The sequence below is a fragment of the Mesoplodon densirostris genome, chromosome 8, assembly GCF_025265405.1.
Source record: "Mesoplodon densirostris isolate mMesDen1 chromosome 8, mMesDen1 primary haplotype, whole genome shotgun sequence".
NCBI lineage: Eukaryota > Metazoa > Chordata > Mammalia > Artiodactyla > Ziphiidae > Mesoplodon > Mesoplodon densirostris.
In genome coordinates this window covers 263,391-278,411 of record NC_082668.1, presented here as the reverse complement: position 1 = coordinate 278,411, position 15,021 = coordinate 263,391, and the positions used below count along the sequence as shown (strand labels likewise).

The following is a 15,021-nucleotide window of genomic DNA, read 5'->3' as shown; positions in this document are numbered from 1 at the left end:
GGAGAGGTTCTGTGTGCTCAGAGCGGCACCGATAATAAAACCGTGATGAACGTGGGGTGGGGCAGGGCCGTGGTCTTCTTTAGTCTGCAAACCCTGTGCCGTCTCTCAAGAGTGTTTGGGAGGTGGGAAGGAGGGAGGCTGCCCACAGAGCTGTTTTTATTTATTTTTTATTTTTTAAAAAAATATTTATTGGAAAAAAAATTTATTGGAGTATAATTGCTTTACAATGGTGTGTTAGTTTCTGCTTTATAACAAAGTGAATCAGTTATACATATACATATGTTCCCATATCTCTTCCCTCTTGCGTCTCCCTCCCTCCCACCCTCCCTATCCCGCCCCTCTAGGTGGTCACAAAGCACCAAGCTGATCTCCCTGTGCTATGCGGCTGCTTCCCACTAGCTATCTATTTTACGTTTGGTACTGTATATATGTCCATGCCTCTCTCTCGCTTTGTCACAGCTTACCCTTCCCCCTCCCCATATCCTCAAGTCCATTCTCAAGTAGGTCTGTGTCTTTATTCCTGTTTTACCCCTAGGTTCTTCATGACATTTTTCCCCCTAAATTCCATATATATGTGTTAGCATATGGTATTTGTCTTTCTCTTTCTGACTTACTTCACTCTGTATGACAGACTCTAGGTCTATCCACCTCATTACAAATAGCTCAATTTCATTTCTTTTTATGGCTGAGTAATATTCCATTTTAGATGAGATTAACATTTGAATCAGCAGACTTTGAGTAAAGCACGTTATCCTTTATAACATGGGGGCCTCCTCCAACCAGTTGAAGGTCTTATGAGAAAAGACTGAGCTTCCCCGAGGAAGAGGGGATTCTGCCCTTGACAGCTCAGATTCCAGCTGCAGCATCAGCTCGCCCGGCTCTCCAGCCTCTGACTTGCCACAGCTGTGGCAATGACCATTCTCTACCCCAGCCCCATTTTCATCTTCCTAAACTGACACTGTCCCCACTGGACACTAACTTCCCAACCCCTCGTCCCCAGCTGTTGGCACCCTCCATTCTACTTTCTGTCTTTATGATTTGACTACCTAAGTACCTCATATAAGGGAATCATAGGTGTCCATCCCCTTGTGTCTGGCTTATTTCACTGAGCATCATGTCCTCAAGGTTCATTCGCAGTGTAGCGTGACTCAGAATTTCCTTCCTTTTTGAGGCTGAATAATATTCTGTCACATGGACGGAGCACATTCTGTTTATCCTTCATCAGTTGATGGACGCGGGTTGCTTCCATCTTGTGGCTACTGTGAATAATGCTGCTATGAATGTGGATGGACAGAATTTTTTAAATTAATTAGTTAATGTTTTAAATGGGTGAATAATAGCATTTGATAGTATATTTTTGGAATTCAGACTGAGATAAAAACAAAAAACAATCATGGATTTTGCCGCCGTGGGTCGGTGAGATGCTGGTGTGCGCGTGCCTGAGGCCCCGCCCCCTTGCCCAGGCCACGCCCTCAGGCCATGCCCTTGGGCCAGCCCCATTTTGCCCAAAGGACCAACAGGAGCTGAATCTAGAGGAGCTATGACCCCCACTGGGACCCCTGGCTGGGAGAAGTCAAAGTGGCTGGGGGGCTATTAGATGTGGCTCTGTGCCCACTGGGCAGGCCACCGGGGGCCGGCGCCCCTCGGAGCAGATGTGAGGCTGGGCGCCATCTGCCTGGACGTGTGGGTGCCTTGGCCCAGAGCCTCTTCCCCGCCTGAGGGTCCAGCAGCCGAGCGCCTTGTGATGCTCAGATAACAGGGCCCGAGAAGCAGGGCTATAGGGAGGTGACACATCTTTCCCCTAAAGTGGCTCTCAGAGGCGGCCCTGACCTGCGGCGAGCCCAGGGCACCCCAAACCGCAGGAGGCGAGGGCTGTGGGGAGCCCCCCCACCCCTGCCCACCCAAGTCGTGGGCTCGGGAGCCAGGAACACAGGCCACCCCACAGCGGATGGGGCAGCCCGACCGGGTCGAGGTACAGGACCCCCGGGAAGGGTCCCCCGCACCGCCTTGGTTACTCTCAGGGGGGTCCCCACATTCTGAAGTCTCCAAACACTCAGGAACCTCACTCAGACCATAGGGGCATCCGTCTACATCAGAGCCCCAACCCACAAGGGCTGAGAGCCCAGGCACCGCACGGCAGCCCCGCTTCCCTGTTCCCAAGGCTGGGCTCCCTTTGAGACCTGAGCCCCTCTGCTGCCAGGAGGCCTTGGCCACAGCGCCCCCCCCCCCATCCTGCAGGCCTTGTGGGACCTCGGACTCCTATGGTGAGGTGTCTGGCCACCCCCACTTCCAAGCACAGCAGCCGGGGGCAGGGAGGGCACAGGTGGCCCGAGGGGGTGTCCTGCTGGGCAGAGGGGCTGCCAGGGTGGGGCTCGGCTAGGTAGCACCTGGAAACTTGTGGGCTGCCGGGGTCTCAGGCTGGGAGCAGGGAGCCCTGAGACCCGCCCTCCCCCTCTCCCCGCTCCCCGACGCTGTGGCTCCGTGAGATGCACAGAGGCTGATGCAGAGACTGACCCGCTGGAGCGGGTGTGGGCGGGGGGTGGGCGCGACGCCCCACCAGGCCGGTGACATACGTGGTTGGGGCAAAGCAGGGGAATGGAAAAAGTGAGTGGCGCCAGGCGGCAGGTGGCAGGGGCCGCCTTACGGGAAGGCGGATGCAAAGTGCTGAGTGTCGCTCTCGGTCTCACTTCTTATCTGAGCGCGGCTGCCAGGGCGGCCGGCACTGCCAGCACGCCCGAGGCCACTTCCTTCCCTCCCTGATCTTTCATCTTAAAAAATTTTTTTCCAGTATCAGTATGAGCTCGTGGTCTTTTAAACTTGCTCAGAGTGTGTGAATCAATTAGATTTTTCATGTTAATTTTGGCAGTTTTGATGCTCAGACTGCCCCCTTGTCTTTTGACCAGACCCCAACCTGGTTCCGTACTCCGGGGCCGAGTGTCTCCATCCCTCCTGCACACACCTGAGGGCTGGCGGCCGCCCAGGAGCCAGTTCACCCAGAGTCCGGGCAGGGCCCTTGCTCCTGCCACCCCGGGGCCTCCCTGCCTTTGGCCATCAGGTCCAGCACAGTGAACCCCACGTGCTTCCTGTTTCTGCCAGTCCCCTCGGGAGGTGGGACTCAGGAGTGAAGGACAAATGTCCCCTGAGTGCTAAGCAGCCGCTTCCCAGCGTCCTCGCCCAGGGTGTAGTCAAGCTTTCCGAGTTGGCTGGTGAATAGGTGTGGCTGTGATCTGCAGTTTCCTTATTTTGAGTGCAAATAAGCATCCTTTCCCTGTTTAAGGGATATGTGTGCATATGTGTACATATAACGTGGGAGGCATGTGCGTGAACAGTTCGTCACTTCTCTGGCTCGCTTTTCCATTGCAACTCTGACCTTGCTGTCTCCGTGATTTTAGACCTTTCTATAATTGGAGCATTAGCCTTCTGCGTGATATTGCAAATACTTTCCCCAGTCTGTTCGTGATGATGTTTTTGCTGTGCTACAGAGTTTTCCCCAATTTACACAGCATAATTTCCCCATCTTCTCTTCCATGGCACCTAGGGTGAGCCGGCATCCCTGCCCTCCCTGTGAAGTTCTGGTACGTTTTTCTCCTGTGTCTCATAGGGTTGGGATTGATGCAAACACAGGGTAGGAGGGACGTGTCTACGTTACTATACTATACTTTCCAAATAGCTGTGCTGTCCCAGCACCACCTAGGAAAAGTCTATGGTTCCCCACTCATTGGCTCTATTCCTGCCTTTTCATGTGCTAATGCCACTGTTTTAATGATTATCAGTATTAGATCTGATAAAGCTGCTCTTCTTTCACTTTCCTTCCCTGGTTTTCTTGGCTGTTACTTGCCCGTTTATTTTTCCAGATAAACTTTACGGTTGCAGAAATGTGGGTTTTTACTGGGATCGTATTAAATTTGTAGAATTAGGAAGAACTGACGTCTCGATGGCGTTGAGGCATCCTCCCCAGATCATCAGGCCACGCCGGTACTCCTTTCTCCTCCTGCAGGTTCGTGCTTTTCTCACTAAATCTACACCTTGGACACGCAATCTTTTCTGTTGCTGTCATAGGTGGAATATTCGCTATCACTTTTTCTTCTAAGTGGTTACCGTTGGATGTACGGAAGCCATTTATTTCGGGATGTTAATTTTACAGCTGCTCCTGGACTAGATTTTCCTGTTGCCATAGCAGTTCCCCCACAGAACCTCCTGGGTTTTCCAGGCACAAAAGCCTGCGTCGTCTGCAAGATTCTCCAGCAGTGTTCCCTCCAGTGTCCCAGACCCGGTGACTCTCCCTCTGCCTGGGACAGTCTCCAGGATGGCAGGCACAGGTTGTGGGCTCGAGGGCTGAGGAGCTGGTGGGAGCTGCTTACTCCCGGCACCTGCGGGTTTGGACAAGGCTCGCTGTGGGCGGCGGGGGGCAAGGTTGGGGGTGTCTGTCACGTGTCAGGGACAAGAGCCGATGACCTGTGTGGTGTCAGTGCATCCCCTCCCTGGGGGACTGAACCATCATCCAGTTTGTAGAGGGGAAGGGACTGGGTTTCCCCACAGATGCCAGACCCCCAGCAGCCTGGCACCTGCTCACTCATAGCCGGCGGCAGCCCACTCGCTTGCCTGCCCGCTCCATCCCCCCACCGGCCTGGTGTGGGGACACGTGGGGTTGGGGCAGGACATTCAGGCACAGCTGTTCAGTTGGGGACATCCTGTGCCAGGTTCGGGGGCAGGGGGCTACGAGACCCAGGGGCGTGGAGCCTGGAAAGGGCTTCTGGGGGGGCGGTGCCCGGTGGCCCCTGAAGTCGGAGGGGTTTCAGGCTGTGGGCGTGAGTGTGGTGGGGATGGAGAGGAGGGGCCTTGGAGGGCCAGTGTGTTTCTGTTATAGTGAGGGCCAGGCCGGGCAGGCTGGTGCATCCTCCTTCTTCAGGCCGGTGTCCAATGAGTGAGCAGGAAAACTCGGTGCCTTTTTTTTTTGCAGTTCGCGGGCCTCTCACTGCTGTGGCCTCTCCCGCCGCGGAGCACAGGCTCCGGACGCGCAGGCTCAGAGGCCATGGCTCACGGGCCCAGTTGCTCCACGGCATGTGGGATCTTCCCGGACCAGGGCACGAACCCGCGTCCCCTGCATCGGCAGGCGGACCCCCAACCACTGCGCCACCAGGGAAGCCCTCGGCGCCTTTCTTAGAGCTTTCATCACTCTTTAATTACAGTGTAACAGAGCAAGGAAGTGGGTGTGGACCCCTAGATGGGACATGTGCCTCGGAGTCCCCCACACCCAGCTGCCCCGGCCACGCTGCCCCGGACGTGTGTGTGCAGGCCACGGGGAGTGGCAGCTCCGTCGGAGGGGTCCCTGCCGAGGGGGCCCCGCACCTGCCCCAGTGCCCTGGAGTGAGCCCGGCGGAGGCCCCTCTAAGTAGCACCGTGAATGGGCGCCAAGGAGAAGTGGGGATACACGGGGGACACCAGGGCCCCCAGGATGGCCTCGGCGGGGTGACTCCAGCTCCTCCAGCTCCCTTCGTTGCCTGTTTCCTGGGCTGCATGACGGGCCTGGGCACACGTGAGGGTGGAGGGGCCCCACCACCACGAGCTCTCTTCCTGGCCTGGGGAAGCACGAGGCCCCAGGGGAGCCCTGACCTTGTGCATTTCCCCGTGTGCCCCTCGTGGGATCCGTGCTGGACCTACCAGGCCTGCTCCAAGGCAGAGTCTCCAACCAGGACCCGCGGGCCCCTATGTCCAGGCACCAGGCCCTCCTGGGAGGCAGCTGGCGTGTGTAGGAAGGAGGCTCTGGCCAGCTCAGCCTGAGACTGGGTCTGGAGTCCGGGGTGAGGCTCCTTCCCCTGCCCATAGAGCCGGGCAGGGCTGGTAGGTGCTGGCAGGGCTGGGTGTGGTCACCCTTGGACAGGCTCACCTCCTGGGTGGCCCTACCACTCTGTGCTCTTCCAGGGAAAGTGTCCACCCCGGCTCTTGGTGGAGGGTCTGAAGGACTCGGGCCAGCTGAGGAAGCCTGTCAGAGGGGCCAGGAGCAGTGTCCGTCCTCAGTCCTCGGAGGCCGGGGCCCCTGCGGGCTGTCTGCGGAAGCCCTGCGGCCTGGGGAGCCCGGCCTGCCCGGGAAGACGATGGTGGCGTACTCGGTCTGTTCCGGGACACAGGGGGCCGGGGGCTCCGGGGTCTTCTCTCGCCACTGGAAGTCCAGCTCCCCGTAGTCCACGGTGCACGCAGGTCTGGTGGAGGAGCCCTCCTTTTTGGGGAGAGAGGGAGGGATGGGTCGTCGGTCTCTCAGGGGCTGACACGTGTGCACGCGCGCGCACGCACGCACGCACGCACACACACACACACACTTGCACGCATGCACACAACAGGGCAGGGCTGGCCACCCAACCTCAGGCACGCAGTGGTGGTGGGTGAGGGGCATGGCTGCTCTGAGGCCGCCCACCCCGGGCATTCGCCCCGCCCCTGGCATGCGCCCCGCCCCCCAGGGAGGTGCGGCCACGGCGATGGCACCGCCAAGGGAAGGATGCTCACCAGAGGCTGGTCTTCGCTCCTGCGGGCGCAGCCCTCTGCAGAGAAGCACACAAGTCAGGGAGCCCTGAGGCCCTGCTGTCGTGGCGTGGGGTCTCAGGGGTCCCTGGGAAGGGACCTGGGTTGTCTGGGCCCCAGGGGCCTGCCTGGCTTCCAGGCCTCACGTGTGGCCCAGCCCAGTGCCCAGCGCCCACTCGGCTGCCTCAGCACACACAGCGGGCGCATCATCAGTGATCCCCGCACGTACTCAAAAATATTTGAGGGCGGAAAGAGCGATTCCCTGGAGAGATGACCTCCCACAGGGGCTTTGCTGTCAGCTGGGCTGCTCCCCTACCCGGCTCAAGGGGTGGGGTGTCCTCAGCGGTCTCCAGGCGGTGGGGCGGAGCCGGGGGCTCCAGGCCTGCGGTGGCTGTGGCTGTCACCTCGGGTGCCCAGCAGTTAGAAGAGCTTTCAGTGTCCTGCTGCCTGAGGTGCAGCCTGGGGTGACTCAGCCTTGCGGGGGGGCTGCCCTCCCCACACCCCTCCCTCAGACCCCTCCTGAGAGCAGGCACAGGGGTTGTGAGGGGACCCCAGTCCCTGGGAAGCCCAGTCTGGCCCCTCCCTGTGGGGGGACATGGAGGGGGTAGGAGTAGGGGAGGGTTGAAGGGAGGGAGACTGTGGGCTGCGCCTGTGGGGGCTGGCGGGGCCTTACCTCGAGTGACCCAGAGGAAAACGGCCGCCAGGACCCAGGCCAGCAGTAGCAGCAGCAGAACCCCCAGCAGGACGCTTGTGATGCCGGCGACCAGGCCCTGTAACTGGCCTTCAGGCCGGGGTGGGGGGCTGGGGCGCTCTGTGGGCAGCTCCAGGACTCCCTCTGCAGGGGCAACAGGACAGGAGTCAGAGCCAGGGACCCAGGGCCCTGCCCTCTGCGAGTCCTAGACCTGCACTGACCAGTCTCGCCCAGGCCTGCACCCTGGCAGAGCTTCCGAGCATGAGCTCGTCCTGAGAGGCGCCCGCCACCGGCCCCCCTCCCTCAGGGACAAGTGGGTCTGGGGGTGCTTCCAGTCATGGAGAGCCAGGGCCATGGGTCGCTGTGGTCCTGGGTGTGGGACAGAGCCCAGGAATGGAGCCTGGCAACCCCTGCCCCCTATGCCCCATGGCTGAGGCTGCTCCTGCTGGCTGCCCAGACCCCGCCCTGCTCACCCCAGCCCTGGGGGGGCCCCACCCCTGCCCTCGGGTCTCCGACGCCCGCACCTGTCACCGTGAGCTCCGCAGGCCGGCTCTCGTTGATCTGCGTCTTGGGGGGCAGGTAGATGGCCCCACAGAAGTAGACGCCGCTGTCATTGCGCTGGGCGGCCATGATGCTCATGTGGAAGTGTCGCCCACCGGGCAGTGGCGTGACGTGGAAGCGCCGGTCCCGGCCAGGCTGGCTGCGGTCCTCGGGGAAGGCGGCCAGCTTGTCTGTCTGGTTGCTGGGGCTCATGCGGTACCAGTTGAGGACGAAGTGCTCGGGCTTGCTGGAGAAGCTGCAGGTGAAGGTGGCGTTCGCCCCCTCGGGCACAGTGAGCCGGGCCGGGGAGAAGGTGAGGGGGCTCCAGGGCCTGCTGGGGGCATCTGAGAGGTGGAGAGAGGAGCAGTGGGTGGGCGTGCGGAAGGGGTATGGGGACCACCCGCCAGATCCTCCCCTCCCACTTTCCCAAGGCCCGTCTGATGGGAAAGTTGTACAGTGCTTCTGCCACAGAGCCTTGCGTGCCCCCAGGGATGGGGTGCTCGCCTCTCATGGGCCACTCCGTGGTGGGGCTTTGTCCTTGGACTCTACTGAGACCTGGGGCCAGGGCTGCGATCTGGCTCTGACCTCCAGGCCCTCGTTTCTCCCCTTCCTCAGTGGCGGTTTAAGGGCCTTCACCCCCTCCCTCCTTGAGTCCCAGTCGCCAGTCCCCGCAGGCCTGACCCCCATGCTCCCAGACCCTGCATACTGGTCCTGCCTGCTCTGTGCTGGGGGAGGGGGAGGGTAACTGGGAGGCCGGGCTGGGCTGGTGGGGGCGTCCCTCGGAGAACCCAGCCCTGGAAGGCTCCAGCTCAGGACCAGCTCAGAGCTGGGAGCACCCCCCTCCACTCCCGCCGTGGGCACTGCTGACTGGGCAGCAGGAGGCCCTCCGTGTCTTCTGCCACGACTGGGGACTAGTGCTCAGAGGCCAGCCGGGCCAACGCCCCTCTCATGGACGAGCCTGGGCTCTGCCTGCAGGCCCCCAGACAAGGCCAACCGTCACCTGTCAGGCCCCACCTGGGGATGCCCCGCCACCACACACATGCAGCTCACGTTGGCACACGCACACATGGGTGTGCACGCCCTCACACCCAGCTTGCCGGCTAGGGGGTTGGGGGTGGGGTAGCCCCTCCTAGGAGATGCCCAGCTGCACCCCACATGGCCCGCATCGCAGGGAGGGGCCCCGGGTGGTATCCACATGTGGCCAAACCCACACCCGGTGCTTTAGCCCCTGCGGACGGCTCATGCTGGGAGCTTACGCAGTGGCCCCTGATTTGCACACAGCGGCAGGCCTGAGGCCGCCCCCGCCCCAGACCTAGCTCCGGGTCTAGGGCCAGCTCCCCTCAGCCCCCTGCCCGCCCCTCCAGGCCGGGGGATTCCCCGGCCCCTGTGGACGGGCAGCTCCGTGCAGGGCAGGCGGTTGTCTTCGCATCTCTGTGGAGGCCCGTCCGACCCGCAAGGAGGGGCGGGGGCAGCGGGGAGGCCGGGGAATCCTGAGGGTGCTGGGCCTCCCCTCTCAGCCAGGCCCACTGCCCCGCGGGGTCCGCATCTGCTCCCCCGCCACCGCCCTGCCGCCGCTTCGGTACAAGCTGGACCCAGATTTGGTCAAAGTTGCGCGGTGGCGATGGTGCACCGGATCCGAGAGCCTTGCTCTGCACAAGGCCCTTGGGCGCCCCCCACCCCCGGGCTCCCACCCGCAGCGAGCCCGCGTCTGGGTCCGGAAACCCAGGACGCCTCACAGGTACCCCAGGAGCCCCTGTTCTGGGTGGTGCCCCCCAGACTGTGCTCCCACCCGCCCTGTGTCCACGCCACACCCCCCTTTCCCACCTGCCAAGGTCTCAAGTGAGACCCCTGAGGAGCCCCCCTTCCTGCACAGGCCCCTCCAGCAGGACCCCCGTGAGCGCCTGTGGGGACCTTTGCTGACGAGCCCTGCGTGGACGGGGGCCCCGCTCGTCTTCACTGCAGGCCCTCACCACCACCCCCATCTGCCAGCCTGAACTGGTGGCCATTTGAATCTCTTGTCTACCTGCTTGCTCTTTGTGGGGCTCTCACAGAATCTGGACCTGAGTAGCTGGGACCCTGGGCTGCCTAGGTCCCTGGCCTGGTTCTCTGCATGGCCTCCCCGTCCTGCTCAGGCCCTGGGAACTCCAGGTCCCTCCCAGGGGCTCTCCAGGCCCTGCTCCCTCTGGGCCCCATGGCCTCCCTGCTGCCCCTCAGACCCCTCCCCCAGCACAGCCCTACGTGGATGCCTGTCCCGCCCCCCCACCCCACCCCCGGACCCTCACAGTGTGGGCAGAGGCAGGGGCTGGATGCAGCTGCTGGGGGGCCGGCCTGGGACACAGGTCAAGGTCAGTGTCCGAGGAGTAGTGTGGGAGGGGACAGCCCATCACCTGGGGCCGGTCGGGAGCCAACACTGACCAGGAAGCACCCCCCTCCCCAAAGGGACAGGGTGCCTAGCTGTCAGGGGCTCCCGGTGGCCCGGCCAGCGTGCAGGGCCACAGGGGGTACACTCACGGGGCACTCAGAGGCCCCCCAGATGGAGAAAGATGGGTTCCCTGGAATGAGAGCCCAGAAGCATCGCGGGGAAGCAGAACAGAGGGAGTGTGGGGCCGGAGACCTCAGGGCTGAGATGGCGCTGGGAACAGGTGGGAGAGCCAGATGGGGCCTGGGCTCCTGTGATACACGCATCCCTTTACATCAGCCTTGGCCTGGGAGGCTGCTAACGGAGCTTCCTCCAGAGTCCTGGGGTCTCACTTTATCCCTGCAGGATGAATGTCTATGCATCTTTTCTTATGTTGTTTGAGTCATTGAAAATTTAAATGTTGTCTATTTATGTAATAATGGAATGTCAGTGAGGGGTCCCCAGGCCTGTTTTTCTATTTGGGGAGTGGGTTGAGGAGAGAGCCACTGAGCCCCGGCAGGGTCAGGAGGGAGAGATCCTGGGGAGTGCCTGGGTGTGGGACACACTGTGAGCACCACGGTGGCACCGGCCCGGCTCCCGTGGAGGGCGGCCTGGCACGGGCTCAGGGCGACCTCAGAGGCCACATTTCACAGCTACCATCTAACACCTGATTTAAGCAGCACCCATCAGTGGGTGCTGAAAGCATTGCCCAGCGGACTGCTGGGTCCCTACCTCAGGTCTCTGATTCATCCCGAAGGGAGAAGGGCACCTTCCCCCCCGTGCTTTGCAGTGGACCCAGAGGGGGCGACCCCGTACGACGGGTCTCCGATGGGTGCCCCAAGAAGGACCATCATGTCTATGACCTCCCACAAACAAACAACAGACACACCCAGGTGGCAGGTGCTTGCACACCTGGCCTGGCTACTTCAGGAATGCCAGCAGCTGCAGCAAAAGCAGAAACAGACAGGTGGGGCTACATCAAGCTAAACAGCTTCTGCACAGCAAAGAACACCATCAAAAAATGAAAAGGCAGCATAGTGAATGGGAGAAAATACTTGCAAATCATATATCTGATAAGGGGTTGTTATCCAAAGTATATAAAAAACTCTTACAACTTAATAGCAAAAAAACAAACAATCTGATTAAAAAGTGGGCAGAGGACCCGAAGAGACATTTTTCCAAAGAAGACATGCCGATGGCCAACAGACACATGAAAAGATAGATGCTCAATGTCACTGATCATCAGGGAAATGCAAGTAAAAACCACAATGAGGTATCACCTCACACCCATCACAATGGCCTCGTCAAGAAGTCTAGAGATAACAAGTGGTGAAGAGGACGTGGAGAAAAGGGAATGGAAACTGGCCCAGCTGCTGTTGGAACAGTACGGAGGTTCCTTAAAAACTAAACACAGAACTACCACGTGATCCAGCAATTTCACTTCTTAGTAGTTATCTGAAGAAAATGAAAACACTAATTTAAAAGATATATACACCCCAATGTTCACTGCAGCACTGTTTACAATTGCCGAGATATGGAAGCAACCTCAGTGCCCATCGACAGAGGAATGGATAAAGAAAATGTGGTGTGTATACAATGGAATATTACTCAGCCATAAAAGAGAATGAAATCTTGCCACTTGAGACAGCTTGGATGGACCTAGAGAATATTATACTTAGTGAAGTAAGTCAGGCAGAGAAAGACAAATACCGTATGATTTCACTTATATGTGGAATCTAAAAAAAAAAAAACCAAAACAAAACAAGACAAAAACTGAGCTCATGGATATAGAGAACAGATCGGCAGTTTCCAGAGGTAGGGGCTGGGGAAATGGGTGAAGGTGGTCAAAAGGTACAAACTTCCAGGCATAAAATAAGTAAGTCCTTGGGGTGTGACGTGTGGCTTGGTGACTAGAGTGAATAATTCTGTGTTGCGTATTTGAAAGTAGCTAGGAAAGTGGATCTTGATAGTTATTTTCACAAGAAAAAACTCTGGTAACTGTATATGGTGATGATGTTAGCTGGGCTTGTCGTGGTGGTCATTTTGGAATATATACAAATACAAATACACCATATGCCTGAAACTAATATAATGCTATGTCGATTACACCTCAAAAAACCCTAATTCTAAGGATTTCCTTATCTAATATAAAATTGAGATTTGATTAAAAACAAACAAACAAACAAAAATGCCTGCTATACGTCAGAGGAAGCTCAGGACAGTGGCATCCAGATGCAGCTGAGGTTCTGGACTCAGCTCCATCAGGGAAAGTGTCCAGCTGGAGGGCAGGCTCAGGATGCAAGGGCATCTGATCTATGGGACTGCGTCAGCCACCGTCCTGGGCGTTAGGAGAGTCTGTGACTAATGCTTAGGTGACCAGCGGTGCGCGGATGGAGAGGGCTGTAGGCTGCACTGGCCCCCAAATCCCCACGTTCAGTGGCACCCCGGAATGTGACCTTATTGGGAACAGGGTCTTTGCTGATGTAATCCTTTGTGATGAGGTGTGGGGTTGGCGCCCCCTAACCCGACACGACCGTGTCCTTACTGAGGAAAAGGGGACACGTGGACAGCCCCGCACACGGGAGGACGCTGTGTGACACGGAGCAGAGCTGGGGTGACGTGTCCACAGGCCAAGGGACACCAAGCATCGCCACCACCGCCTGCAGCTGGGAGAGGCCTGGAACCACGTCTCCCTTGCAGCCTCGGGAGGAAGGGACCCCGCGACACCGAGGTCCGACTTCCAGCCTCCAGAACCGCCGGCCCATAAGCTTCTGTGGTTCCAGCCGCCCGCCCGGTGTGGGAGTTTGCTACGGCAGCCCCAGCAAACTAACACAGACTGCCAATGTGCCAGGGTTACCAAATCGAAGACTCTGGGTGAGGGTGTTCACTGCTGTGTTTTGGTAACTTTTCTGTATCTTTCAAGTATTTTTCAAGTTTGTACGTTGAAAAAAATACCACATACCTGACTTAAAAAAATGTGTCATAGGCTGGGCCAGACAGTTCTTATAAGATCAAATTCTCATGATGCTATAAAGCAGGCATTATTATCACCAAACTGCAGGTGGGAAAACCGCAGCTCAGAGAGGTTAAGGGACCTGCCTGAGGGCACAAAGCTCACCAGTGTCGGCTTCATTTGGAACTCAAGGCCGGCACCTTTCACATTTTGATCTTCCCCTGCTTTGGGAAGGGGCCCTGGTGGGGAGTGGGCGGCCTAGGGTAAGTCACAGCCCCCCCCAACCCCCGGGCCTTGGTTCTTCCTCCTGGAATGACACGCACCCTGCCTCCACCCGCATGCCGTGCCTGGGGTCCCCAAGCCTCCCCACGGGGCACCTTTTGGCCACAGGCTCTTGGACCACTGACTGCAGCCGTGAGTTTCCTCCGTCCATCCTGAGAGCGAGGCCAGGTTTGGGGAAAAAGCAGGGCGACCTGGGCGCTGAGCAGGTGCTGAGCAGGCCCGGCTGGGCAGAGACAACTGAGGGCCTCTGGGCACAGAATCCAAGACTGGCAGCCAGTGGGGGGTCAGGGCAGCCTCGCCTCGGCTTGGCCCTTTTAGGGCCCTTGACCCCTGAGCCCAGCGAGGTCTAGAGGACAGGTCCTGGGTCTGGCTGGGGACCCCTTCCCATCAGGCCAGCACTGGGCGCAGTGGCTGAGGGCAGGGCAGCCAGGAGGGGCCTCTCCCTGACCACTGCTTTGGCCATGGGCCTGCAGAGCCTGCCTAGGGGACAGCCCGTACTGAGGGGCTTAGGGCCAGGGCCCCTCTCCAGAACCTGCTGTGGACGCTCCTGGATGTGCCCAGGTGCTGTGCTCCAGGGCATCTCGTCCAGAGGCCCAGGTGGGGCTCATCCCAGGCCCACGATGGAACTGTTACACTTTTGACATAATTGGAGAAACATCTCCAGGCCACCCAGCCTGTGCCCTCATGGAACCAGTCAGTCCCTTCCCCCGAGGAAAACACAAGTGGGGCCCGAGGTTTGGGGCCCTTTCATCCTACAGAGGGCCGTGAACTTGCCCGTCCCTCGGGACTCCCAGGAAGAGCTGGGATACTCCTGCCTGCTTATGAGCAAGGAGGGGACTCACCACCAGGTGAGGGGAGTGGGTGAGGAGCCGGAGCCCAGAGAGGGCCCTTCACCTGCCCAAAGCCACACAGCGCCCTGCCAGGGGCCGTGCTGGGCCTCAGGGGCCTGGTTCCCCCCCACCCCCCCACCAGAGACTGAGAACCGGAGGTCTTTGCCCAGCCCGACCCCTCGCCACCCAGCCCCGACCCACATACCTAGGAGCCATCCTGGCCGCCAGCCCAGCTGCAGCACGGCCCAGACGAGTGGCCACAGTGCCCACGGGGTCCCCATGCCCGGAGCGCCAGCCCGCCCGGCATGCTGTCTCCTCCACTGCTTGCAGACGTGCAGGAGGAAAGGAACTTGTCCCGGGTCAGGTCGGAGGGCCACGCCCCAAGCCCCTGCCCTCTCTTCCTCCTCCTTCCCTTGGGCAGGGAGTTGGTGGGAGGGAGAGAGATGCTCTGCACAGAGACAGAGGTGAGAGAGAGGGAGAGAGAAACAGAGAGACGGAGGCAGGGGGAGGGGGAGGTGGGTTTGGCCCCCTTCCTCCCGCTGCGGGGGAGGGTGCCTCCATCCTGGGCACTTCTTGTCTCTTTAGTTGTTGTTGACTCTTCCGAAGGCTGTGGGTCCACTGGGAGGGGGTGCAGGGTCTTCTCTGCTCCCCTTCCCCAGCCGTCCCTCTGCCCTCTCTGGGCTTAGGTCCCTGGAGCCACAGTGTTTGAAGCACCACACTCTGCCACTGCTGGGCCAGGCCTCTGCTGCCTGCCCCCGCCACCCGGCGGGCTGTGGGCAGTGGTCACACTGCTGCCCCCAGTGGGCAGTGA

At 59.5% G+C, this 15,021-nt stretch overlaps 1 protein-coding gene across 1 annotated transcript; it reads right to left on the bottom strand.

The window, feature by feature from the left end:
* Positions 1 to 5,986: 5,986 nt before the first annotated feature.
* PDCD1 (programmed cell death 1) lies at positions 5,987 to 14,491 on the bottom strand. The gene is made up of 4 exons (XM_060107088.1): positions 14,416 to 14,491; positions 7,732 to 8,091; positions 7,180 to 7,351; positions 5,987 to 6,254 (listed from the first exon to the last, which is right to left on the bottom strand). The coding sequence occupies exons 1-4, from the start codon at positions 14,489 to 14,491 to the stop codon at positions 5,987 to 5,989; spliced, it is 876 nt and encodes a 291-aa protein (XP_059963071.1).
* Between the last annotated feature and the right edge of the window lie 530 nt (positions 14,492 to 15,021).